This window comes from Galeopterus variegatus, unplaced genomic scaffold (assembly GCF_000696425.1).
Source record: "Galeopterus variegatus unplaced genomic scaffold, G_variegatus-3.0.2 Scaffold3978, whole genome shotgun sequence".
NCBI lineage: Eukaryota > Metazoa > Chordata > Mammalia > Dermoptera > Cynocephalidae > Galeopterus > Galeopterus variegatus.
The window spans coordinates 169154-181947 of NW_007730089.1; the positions used below are offsets into that span (position 1 = coordinate 169154).

The window sequence follows — 12794 nt, forward strand, 5'->3', positions numbered from 1 at the left end:
TTCAATCTTCCTGTCATGTAGCCCATAACTTCTCTGCCAGACTTTGTTCATACTATCTCCATCTCACCTTTGTTTCAGACATCGTCTCTTAGAATACTCTGGATGTTCTCTAATCTGGATCTTGCTGTTCTTTATTAACTGTTTTTTTTTTTTTTCTTTTCCTTTTTGTCTCTTTTTTTTTACTGACCGGTAACGGGATCGCAACCCTCGGTGTCACGCCCGCACTGCGCTCAGCCAGTGAGCGGGAACCGGTCTCCACATGGGATCCGAACCCTCGGCGGGAGCCGCGCTCCCAAGCGGCGCACTCTACAGTGCGCCACCGGGCCGGCCCATTTATTAACTTTTTAATGCTTGTTTATTTCAACCAATTATAAGATCATTTAGGCTAAAAAACAAGTCTTAGACTTATTAGATCCCCAGCCCTTTTATATTTTTTTGCATGCCCACATGGAGACTTATTTGTTTTCTCTTTACTGGCCTCCCACTGACTGAAGGAGTTGCTAATTTATTCTCTTTTGCCTTCCTTCCTTACTTCCTATTATTGTTTATATTGCCATTTTTAAGAAGTTTTCCTAAGGCTTTGTAGTCTTTCAGAGCACTGCTTCTCAAGCTTTTAGAGTGTAATCAAGTCACCTGTGGATGTGTTAAAAAGTAGATTCTGATTCAGTAAGTCCTGAGTGGAGTTCAAGAGTTTGCATTTCTAGCAAGCTCCTGTTAATCTTGCTTCTTTTATTACCGCACTTTGGGTGACAAGACCCTAAAGCATCCTGCTAACAATTGGAATATCTGCTGCATGCGATAGTCATTCTGTAGGAGGTCCTGATTTGTATTATACTTGAAAAGGGTATGGTGTTTGGACTTCAGGTCTTTGTATTTCTATCTGGTAAAGTCAGAAATTACTCATTCAGATTCTCCAGCAGCAACAGTATTCATATTTACAAGTTTGAGAGCAGGTAGATTACCCATAGACTCATTATAGTACTTGTCCCTTAAGACATAGATAAAGAATTTTTTTTCACTTATAATGGGTTGAAACTGAATTTAACTACTCACAGATTTATAAGCCAGATTCCTAGAATAGGTAGTTTTGTTCTACTGATCGAATTACTCAGATTTCAGTGTGTTGCATAAGTTAGGGTGCTATATTTGGAGGCTGGATTTACAAATTTAACCTCTAATTATTGGATATTAGAGTTTTCCGATGTGTTAACTGGATCTGATGCAAACTAAAGTTTCAAATGCTTACTTGGACTCAATAAACCAGAAAGAACTGTAGATCTTTTAAAATTAAAAAAAATTTTTGGTCTGCAGCCGTTGAATTTTCACTGGGTCTCAGCTTTAAAATTTATTGCTGTTACTGCTGCTGGAGAGCTTACCCTGATCTCTAGAAGACTGAATCAGCATTGTTGATTATAATGTAATTTCCTATGCTTTTACACAGTGCCCAGCTTATAACAGATGTGATAATTGTTGAATGAATAAAGTGCTATTAAGAGTGGGGGGTTAAGGGCTAGCCCATGGCTCACTTGGGAGAGTGTGGTGCTGATAACAGCAAGGCCACAGGTTCGAATCCCTATATAGGGATGGCCGGTTAGCTCACTTGGGAGAGCGTGGGGCTGACAATATCAAGTCAAGGGTTAAGATCCCCTTACTGGTCATCTTATATAAAAGAAAAAAAAAAAAAAAGTAGGGAGTTAATGCCACTCCCATTCCTTCTGGGTTAGATGACTTGGTGACTTGGGGATGAACAGGTAGGAGTATGTTCTGAATCCTTTGTATTTTATAGGCCAAGTGTTTGTTAGTTGCGGTGGGCCCTCCATTGGAATTGGTTGCATCCCTTATGGTGTTAGCAAAGAAGGTTTTATGGTTTATGAATGAGAGATATAGTCATCTTTTTTTTTTCTTTGTTCTTAGCCCCTGGCGAATTGTGGATGACTGTGGTGGGGCCTTTACAATGGGTACCATAGGTGGTGGTATCTTTCAAGCAATCAAAGGTTTTCGCAATTCTCCAGTGGTAAGTGGATGAATAAATATCATATCATCACTCAAAACCTGGGTTCGGTAATATTACTAGTGGTCCCATCAGTGGGTTAAAAATGAATTATACTTCTAGTATATTTTTGGTTGCTTCTTTTTGTTTTGTTATAGGGAGTAAACCACAGACTACGAGGGAGTTTGACAGCTATTAAAACCAGAGCTCCGCAGTTGGGAGGTGAGCAGAAGTTCTCGTTTGTACTCCAGGCTAATTTGTTGTTGTTTTTTATTTGAAAATGGGGCTGTTTTTTCTTCTTTTGAGATTATACCAATTAGTGATTTTAGTTTGGTCTAATGGCTTGTCACTAATATCCCTGTAAGTTCTTCTTGATATGTGGTTTGTTTGGAAAGTTAACTTGAATTATTGTATCCATTTGAAATTTTGTCTCTATCCTTCAGATACTTAGTAATCTTTTTTTTTTTTTTTTCCTCCTGGAGAAAGAAGACTGTTTAAAACTTAGGTTTGTGAGAGTAAGGAATGATAGGTTCTGAGGTAACAAAAAGCTGAGTAGAATATGATCTGAAGGATTGGGGTTTCATGAGAGAGAAACTGACTGAGGTGATTGGGTTCTTCTCCAGGGTTAGTTTTTGGACATTGTGTAGACGTCAATGCAAAATTTTAGAAGATTATATGCATTGCACTTTTTAAATGTGGTTATTCAGAAGCTGGGAGAAAGGAGATGACAGAAAAGTTTGGAGGTTATTTTCGCTTACAAAGATATAGTCAGATTGGCAAGACTGTACATAAGACATGAAAAAAGACAATACTTCAGTCATTCCTTAGAAATTTTGTGCATCAGAATAATCTTTTTATCGTATTTTTCGTTAGAAGAAAGTAGCTAAGAGCTACCATTTATTAAATGATTACTAATTGCCAAGCACTCTGCTAAGTATTTTGCAGCATTATTTTATTTAATCTTAACAGCAGTGAAAGAGGTTAGTACTATTATTATCCCCATTTTCCACATGAGGATATTGAGGCTGAAGGGTTGACATGATGGTATAACTTTTCCCTTTTTTTCCCTCAGTAATAATTGTACACCCTAGATAGTAAATAGTGACTAATTTTCCTCTACTTTGATGGTTACTATGTTGTTCAAGAATGATAAGTAATAGTAAAGTACACACCAAACCCTGAACCTCCAGTATATGTAGAAGCCATACAGGTTTTTACTTATGTTTTGAGAAGCTGCTTCTTATCTATCACCTTATGCATTCTCAACAAGTTAAAAAACAATCAGGGGCTAGCCGGTTAGCTCAGTTGGTTAGAATGTAGCCTATAACACTAAGGTCACAGGTTTGCTATCCCATACCAGCCGGGGCCAAAGAAAAAAACAATCAGGTAACTGTCATTGCCAAGAGAAGCCTAAGAAGACGTGGCAACTAAATATAATATGTTATCCTGGAACAAAAAAAGGACATAAAAACTAAGGAAGTCTGAATTAAGTATGGACTTCAGTTAATAATAATGTATCAATATTGGGCCATTAGTTGTGACAAATGCCCCATACTAATGTGGATGTTAATAATAGGGGATACTAGGTGTGGGATATATAGATACTATCTTCACAAGTTTTCTAAGTAAATCTAAATCTAAAATTATTCTAAAATTAGAAGTTTATTTTAAAAAATCAATGTGAAGTAGAAGGTAAGTGGTGATATGTATGAATTGGAATCATCCATTTCAAATCCTTGGGATCAGCCTTTTGTAGGAAACCACTGAGAAGTCCTTATGGTGTCTTGAATTCGAAAAATACCAAATGACATTTTCAATTTAATTCAATAAGCATTTGCTAAGGCCTTCAAATAAAGATCCAGAGACAGGCATCATGGAAAAATCTATAGTTGTGTCCTGAAAGGTCTTATATTTCACAGGGGAAATGAGACAAACTATAACGTATATACTATCAGTTGGTGAATCTCATTAAAATGCAGATTCTGATTCAGTAGGTCTTGGTTGAAAGCCTGAAATCCTACATTTCTAACACCATGCTTCAACCAACTGAGCTAACCGGCAAGCCCCTAAAATTGATTTTTGGGGGGGGGGGGGGGCAGCTGGCCAGTACAGGGATCCAAACCCTTGACTTTGGTGTTATAAACTACGCTGTAACCAACTGAGCTAACTGATTGGCCATTTGCATTTTGAAACAAGATATTCCAGGTTCATCTTGTGCTTTTCCTGCCCTAGCCATGAGGTTAGCCATTTCTCCAAGGAGCCCTGGTACCTTTTAGTTGAGAATGACATCTAAAAGCCAAAATCAGGGCACTAAGTGTATTATCACTTCTGGGATATTGCTGATCCCGGGCCCTCTTTGTAATAAGAGTTTAGGAATATATGTGTGTCTGTATGCTTATATACGACGGTACTTACAAAAGTTTGTAGAAAAATAAAATTGAAAGATAATACAAGGTCAAGAGTTTGGATCCCTGTAACAGCCAGCCACCAAAAAAAAAAAAAAGATAATTTTTTCATGAACTTTTTGAAGTACCCTCATATAAACACACACACTCACTAACCATATAAATATACATACACAATCTATATTTCTATATATCTATACGTATTGAACATCATAAGTTCACATTGATACCTTTTAATTCTCACCGAGCCTCACAAGGTTCATTATTTTTCTCCCTTTTCATATATATGCCTCCCTCGTTTCCCTGCTTGGGCTATGGCACCCCACACCAGGCTGCCCTTCCACATGGATGCAACACTTCATGCCAGGCTGCCCTTCCTTATGAGCCGCTCCTCACTCTGCTCGGGCTCTAACACATTGTGTTAGGCTGTCCAGGAGTGTGCATATCCTCACCTTGCTCTGGCTCCTCATAGCAGGTTACCTGTCTGCATGGACACCCTCCTCACACTTCTTGGACTTAAACACTTCATTCTCATCAATAACTATAGCTTCCTGTCTGACAGTGGACTAAAGGCAAAACTGAGAAGGTATCTTTTTTATTTTTTGTATTTTTTTGTCGGGTGGCTGCTATGAGGATCTGAACTCTTAATGTTGGTGTGTGAAGGTATCTTGAGATTGAAAAATGAAATAGGCAATCCTATGCAGTAATTTGAAAAGGGGGGGGGGGGGGGGGATCTTTTGTCTTTTTTCCGTGTCCGGCAACGGATCGCAACCCTCAGTGTTGCCCCCGTACCGGACCGGGGACCGGCAACGGGATTGCAAGCCTCGGTGTTGCTCCCGCGCCTCGCTCAGCCAGCGAGCGGGAACCGGTCTGTATGTGGGATCCGAACCCTCGGGCGGGAGCACCGCCACACTTCCCAAGCAGCGCACTATCCAGTGCGCCACCGGGCCGGCCCCAAAGCAAAGAATTTTATTAGGGTTACTTCCATACAGAATGATGGATCAAGTGGGCCACAACCCAGAGGTACATGCAAGGTTTCTCAGCGCCACCTTCCAGGCAAGCCGAAGTTCATATAGGCAGTTCACATGAAGTAGCGGAGAGGAAAAAGCCAAGAGGCAATTTCTTATTTTATTTTATTTTTTGTTTAATTTTTATTGAATCAAAATTGATTATACATATTTTGGGGGTTCAACATTGAGATATGTTGATCAAATCAATATTACTAGCATATATATTGTTACAAATCATAATTATTCTTTATGCCCCTTGTCCAATCTCTCCCCTCTGCTACCCTTTCCCCCCCCTCCCTCCCCCCTTCTCCCCTCTAATTGCCCTAGATTTCTTCTCTCCTTCTGAAAGAAAATGGTTACTCTGTTGATTGTTGCTTAGATGATCTGTCCAATGCTGAGAGGTATGGTCAGGTCCCCCTATATTATCATAGAGCAGATGCTTCTGTCACTCTGAAATGGACTTTGTGGAGAGAGACATCCTCTTCTTTATCTTTGCTGGTGACTCCTTGTGTTGGTGCATTTCAGTGGCTGGTGGACCTTCTGTGTGGTGGTTGTGGCATCTAGCTGCTTTCACGGCAGCCATGGTTATGGTGGCTGTGGTGGGCCACCCACATGGAGGTGATGTTTTTGGCATGCTCTTTGGCGCTAGTGGTATGCCTGGCTGTGGGGAGTGTCTGGTCCACAGCTCCATGCCTCGGGTTCCCAGGTGGGCCCCAAGGTGCTGGCACAGTGTGCCAGGTTGGGGAAGGGGGGGTCCAGTCCCCGACTCCATACCTTGGGTCCCCAGGCGGGCCCCAAGGTGCTGGTGCAATGCGCCTGGTTCTGGGAGGGGGTTCCAGTTCCTGGTTCTATACGTTGGGTCCCCGGTCGAGCACCGAGGTGCTGGCGCTGTATGCCTTGTTGTGGGAGGGGGGTCCGGTCCCCTTCTCCATGCCTCGAGTCCCCTGGCGGACCCTGAGGCACTGGTGGTGTACCTGGGCTGGAACTAATTTTTTGTCCTTTGCCTACTTCTTAATCGTACGAACTTCCTGTGGGAACCAGTACTTGAGCTATGTGGTTGAGCTAAATTGCTGCTTTGCTGCTGTTTCCCTAGGGAAGACTTTCTGTGCAGCTCAGGGTTTAGTGGTTGACTGTATAGGTACTTCCAGCTCTCCAGAGACCTGATGCACCTGGGTTGTGTAGAAACTCTGATCTGGGCCTGAGTCTTCATCAAACTGCATCCCCAGTCTGCATTCCCAACCAGTCTCCTCTGAGTGGTCCTGTGCTGATTGGGGGGCAGATCAGCTGTCCTTGCTGTGTCCCAGTGTTCTCCTGGTGGGCCCGTCTCCCCCACTGCCCGTGCTCCAAACACTTCCAATGGGACCCTGCACTGGTCCCTTGTGATGACTCACTAGCCTCTGACAGGCTCCCCTTTTACAGCTGTTCTGGTTTCTCACTCCTGCGTGGATCCACGGGAACTCTATTAGTGGTCTTGCTGTCCTGGGGGCTGCCAAGTCTCTCTTTTCACCTGCCGCCTCCAAGTAACTCCATCTGAAGGGCACAGCTGCGGCTTCTGCCGGCTCCTGCTCGATGTGCTCAGCAACTGGAGCCTTAAAGTGCCTGCGGCCTGAAAAGCTCAGATCAGTTTTTTCTTTCTCTTATCGTGGTTTCTCCCGCCTTCATGAACTCCGTATGTCTCTCCTCCACTTCCCCTGAGCTCCAGCAGCCCCAGCTTGGCTGATGCTAACATTTTTATAGTTGTAAATTGGTTGATTTGTGGGAGAGAGTGACACTGAGGACTGTCTTTTCCACCATCTTGACCAGAACCGAAAGAGGCAATTTCTAATAAGAAACAAGCTAACATCACTAACTCCAAATACCTTATGACAGTGATTATTACTATCTTTCGTGGTCTTATGATGCAGGTAACTAGACTGGCTATTGCCATACCGATACTTAATCATTAAGTTCCTTCTTCGTAGTCAGCAAGCTGTTTCTACCTATTGTTCTAACTACCTTACCCCTAGTTACTGTGAGCAAGGTTCACACAAAGGACATAGCCAGGGGTAAGGGCTTCAAGATGGAGTAAGCTATGCTGACAGTCTCACACTTAACTCTGGCAGTGATTCTTGGGGGATGGAGAGATTTCAGACTCTTGTGAGGAAGTGAGAGAGAGTCTTGTCTAAAAAATTTACTGAGGTAATTTTAATATACTAGACATCATAGCTCTCTCCCAAGGCATAGAATTACTGAGTTAGGAGAAAGAACTGGTTTATTTGTATATGGTATCTAATATTGGACCTAAAATAAGTGGGCTCATGCTGTACTTCAACTGGTATTATCCAGTAGATTTAACTGATAATGTGAGAGCTAAGAAAAGATCCTGGAGATGATCTGGTGTAGATGTTTGGTGGAACCCTGTTTATTGCTCTTGTTAACACACCCTGTTAACCTATTACCTTGAGATCTCAGTGGTAAAGAATAAAGTGACTAGGGCTCTTTTGTCTGGTTTTTCTTCTTTCTTTAATCTTATTAAATATAGCAACTCTTTTTATGTGATACAGTTTTGTGTATTCATTTTAGAAGATTTGGCAAACAGACAAAGCAAAAGAAATTAAATAATCTGTTATGTCACCCAGAAATGCTGAAAATTAAAATCTTGTTGTCTTTCTAGATTTTGTTTGTACTTGTATATGTATGTGTGTGGGTCTTTGTTTTTTATTTTATAAAATTGTTTTTGTGTTTAGGTAGAGTTTAAGTGTAAAGTAATCTGCTATTTTTAGATTTGTGCTTGAGGAACAAAGATAGAAAGGAGGGAGGAAAGGTAATTTCCATACCCTTGATGTTCTATAATTCCATTTATGTCATTCGTTTGCCACTTCCAGAAGTTTGGGTTACAGCTGACATTTCAGAATAGCTGGATTTCTTTCATATTCCCATCAGTGGTTTTCATAGAGTAGATGCTCAGTGACACTTAATGAAGAAAGGAAAAAATAAAGGTAAGTAAGGCTATAAAAGAAAAGGAGAAGGAAGGAGGAAGCGGGGTGGTTTGGTTTTGTTTATTGCTGTTTAAACAGACATACGTTGTTCTGAAAGGGTGATTCGCGTGTTTTTAGACATATGCAGCCTGACTCTGTTTAGGCCTAGCTTATTTCTTTTAGGCTCTGGGCCATTGCTAATTTTCCAGCTGATATAATACAATCCAAGCTTTATTCAAAAGATAAGTACTCTGACTTTCGTTCACTGTTTATTCAAACCTGTTTGTGTGTATTTGTTTGGAGTATGAGAGTTTTGAGGATATAGTGAGTGTTAAATTTATTTTTTACTATAACATTTTAAGTAGCATGTGAAAAACTGAAATTTAATTCTGTGTTTGTTTGTTTGTTTTTAAAATAAAATAGGTAGCTTCGCAGTTTGGGGAGGTCTGTTTTCCATGATCGACTGCAGTATGGTTCAAGTCAGAGGAAAAGAAGATCCCTGGAACTCCATCACAAGTGGTGCCTTAACCGGAGCCATACTGGCAGCAAGAAGTATGCAGTCCTTATAGACATACTAGTAGAAGCCAGACTTTTTGGAAAAATCTCATCTGTCTTAATTTAATGACATCTGTGATGTGTTAAACTGAGCATCACTTAATTTGGTAGAGCATGAATATATATGATTCTTTTTCAAAGTTAGAGGATCTTTGATTTGGAATGTTTGAGGATGGAGAGCATGGAGTTCTAACCTGTATGTTAAAGTGGTTAAGAGCACTTCAGGTCCTAGTTCTGCTGTGTTTATTAGCTGTGTGACTGGGCTACTTAACTTTTTTGTGTTGTAGTTTCCTCATCAGTACTCTGAAATTAATAATGGTACCTGCCACAAAGGGGTGTTATGAATAAAGAGCTTAGAACCATCTTCTGGATCTTTGGGACAGAGGGCAACCCAGAATTACTTTGGGCTTAGTGTTTAGACCAATGTTTAGACTTAGTGTTTTCCTTTCTGTAAAAAGCCAGATGGTAAATACTTTAGTTGTGTGACCTTTGTCACAACTACTCAATTCTGCAAAGCAGCCAAAGACAGTACATAAATGAGAGAGCATGCATTTGCAAAAACAGTGGGGTGCATCTGGCCTGTTGGCCATAGTTTGCTGACTGAGGGTCTTGGAGACTGAGAAAGAGGATTTGGGAATGGGGGTAGCATGTAACCCATAGGGACAGCTCCTTTCTTTATTATATCTCACAGTAAACTGATTTTTGTTAAAGTAATCTCTTTGCTATTAATGTCTTCAGATGGACCAGTGGCCATGGTTGGGTCAGCCGCAATGGGTGGCATTCTCCTAGCTTTAATTGAAGGAGCTGGTATCTTGTTGACAAGATTTGCCTCTGCACAATTTCCCAATGGTGAGTCTTCTTTCTACTTATTACTGTAGCTCAGACATTGTGGAATGGCTTTCTTATGGTAAGAAAAAATATTTTGTCTGCTAAAATGTGGTAGTTTGTGATTTCTATTTTATGTATTAAATGGTACTATTTCAGATAGTGTTTCTTGCTTTGAAGAAAATAGTCGTAGAAAGTGACTCATGTTTGGGAGGGTCGCTTTAGGGTTCACAGGGAAAAATCTCTGTGTAGTTGGTAATGTAATTTGTTGTTAATTATTCCTCTTATCTGATGCATAGGGGAAGTTAAATTGTGGGCTAAATGACCATCGCATGGTTATGGAATATCTGCTGAGCCATTAACTTGTATAGTTTCATGTAACTGTCAAAAAGTACAGTGTCTAAATGACAACATCCCTTGACATTAGAAGGAAGCAGGAAGATATCGTGAGGATTATGAGTTGTAGTGAAGTTGAACTGGCATCTCGGTAAGGAAATATGTAGAATAGTGATACCTGTTGAAAATAATTTTTGGAGCTTGGAAAAAATTAAGCATATAGAGTTAGGAATAGATCATACCTTCCAATTTGATTTGATTTCCCTATGGCACCTAGTGAGAGATTATCTTTTTTGGCATAATTTTCAAGCACACTACTCATTACATGCCTGTGGGATGATCTAGATGACTGCATGGACCCTCTCACCATATGTTTCTGTTTTCAATCATTACTTATCTGTTATGGTGGTCACTTTCTAATTTTGCTTTTTAGTTTGTTTTGACTACATAAAACATGAAAAGAATTCCATATTTTCAGAAATTCAGAGATGGATCTAACAAAAACTTAAATAGTTACATTGTCTTATAGAAATTAGCCTTGGTTACTTGGCTTTAGACTTTTTCCTCAGAGGGAATCTTCTTTTGAGCAATCAAAACTCAGCATTTATACAGAAGTAACCTAAAAGAGGTACATTTTATTTTTAGACTAAAGATGTGTTTCAGGGCTGGCCTGGTGGCGCACTGCTACAGTGCGCTCCCGCTGAGGGTTCGGATCCCACATACAGACCGGTTCCCGCTCACTGGCTGAGCGAGGTGCAGGTGCAACACCAAGGGTTGCGATCCCGTTGCCGGTCCCGGTCCAGTGCGGGCGCGACACTGAGGGTTGTGATCCGTTGCCGGACATGAAAAAAAAAAAAAAAAAGATGTGTTTCAGAAAATCTGTGTAGTGGGAAATCTTTGAGAAGTTAATCATATTTTTCCAATTAACTTACATGAAAAAGTTCTTAAAACGGTGATAAAATATTCAATGGAGCTATATCTAAATAATAGTCTTTGCTTTATCTTTTTTACCCAGTATCTTCTCAAGTTTCCCATAATGAACACATATTGCTTATATAGTGCAATGAAAACATATCATTGGGGGGCCGGCCCGGTGGCGCACTGCTACAGTGTGCCGCTTGGGAAGTGCGGCAGCGCTCCCGCCGAGGGTTCGGATCCCACATACAGACCGGCCGCTCACTGGCTGAGCGAGGAGCAGGGGCAACACCGAGGGTTGCGATCCCGTTGCCGGTCCCGGTCCGGTACAGGCGCGACACTGAGGGTTGCGATCCATTGCCGGTCACGAAAAAAGACAAAAAGACAAAAACAAAAAACAAAAAAAACATATCATTGGAATGAAGGACTTGGAAAGCTTCAGGGAATTTTGCCACTGCCTTCTTTCTCCCTTCCTTCTAGATATTTTTTAGTGTGCTTCAGTTTCCCTAAAGAAAAAAAGATTGATTTTTCCCTTAAAAGTCTTTTTTCCTTAGTTCACAGGCCCTTCCATCCTTTGAAAACTAAAACTGCAAGACTTTGTTCTACAGCAAGCTAGGAGATATCTTCCCATTTCAAAGCTCATTTCATACTTAATTGATTATATAAATTTGATTACCAAGTTCTCTTAAAACATGACTAAGGTACTTAAACTTTGTGAAAATAATTTTAAATAGCTACTGAAAAAATATGTCAAGAAGTGGGAGAGATTCTTCCAATCTTGATATGGCAGCTTGTTACAGCAATTGCTTGAAAAACTTGAATATTGCTTCTTGCTATAATTAATCCATCTGACTTTCCTGCTGTAGCATTTGAGAGCTGTTCATTCTGGAACATAAGGGAAGCCGGTCTGTCATGTGTTTCACCAAATTCGAAGGTTCTCCAGTACTCTAATGGGAATTAGGCAGATCTGTAAAGAAATTCCGATTACAGCTCTAATGTAGCACATAATTTTTGAATTGATTGATTTACATTCTACAAAGATTTATGCCTTTTAATTATATATTATTCAGATGATTTTTAAAATTCTTTTTATTTCCTAATTACAGGTCCTCAGTTTGCTGAAGACCCCTCCCAGTTGCCTTCAACTCAGTTACCGTCCTCACCTTTTGGAGACTATCGACAATATCAATAGGACTTCTTTCCTAGGATTTCTTTAACAGAATGAGCTGTAGTTCAAGAAGGATTTCAGGAGATCAACTTACAATCTGTTTTTAAAAGCATAGGTGGAACAACTACGGCCAAATAGCTATGAAGAGACATTTAGCACTTTTTTCTATTTAAAGAAACATTGGGAGGGGAGTGTTAAAAGATAATACATTTATTTATTCACACTTGGATTGCATTTGTGATCAAAATAAATGTCCAATATCATTAAAAGAAAATATAATAAGTGCTTAAGAAGATGAAGGACCAAAGGGCAAGTACAATGAAACGTGACCATCATTCCTTGGGGACCTCTCTACTTGGTTTTGTATGTTCTGTTATTCAAACAATAAAAAGCTCCTGGAACTTACTCTTTCTTACTTTTCATACTCACATATTTCACTTAGTGCATGTTTTATAGTTAGTTCCTCATCTTACTTGAAGTGAATTATATATGAGAAAAATTATGTAGAGTCAACATGTATCATTTCACAGTAAAATGCTTTATGGATTGAAGGGTATGATAAAATATTTATTCTTTTATCTGAAAGTAAAATATGCTATGTCTTGGTTTTGAGTATGTTCGATACAAAACTAC

General features: G+C 40.1%; 1 protein-coding gene across 1 annotated transcript in view; it reads left to right on the top strand.

Annotated features, from left to right (window-relative positions):
• TIMM17A (translocase of inner mitochondrial membrane 17 homolog A (yeast)) overlaps positions 1-12566 on the top strand; it is a 14723-nt gene extending 2157 nt beyond the window's left edge. Inside the window, exons 2-6 of the mRNA XM_008586418.1 lie at positions 1915-2014; positions 2149-2212; positions 8786-8914; positions 9656-9766; positions 12100-12566. Of these exons, the coding sequence (XP_008584640.1) occupies positions 1915-2014; positions 2149-2212; positions 8786-8914; positions 9656-9766; positions 12100-12185 (490 nt within the window). The 3' untranslated portion in view covers positions 12186-12566. The remainder of the gene's footprint in view (positions 1-1914; positions 2015-2148; positions 2213-8785; positions 8915-9655; positions 9767-12099) is intronic.
• Positions 12567-12794: the final 228 nt, after the last annotated feature.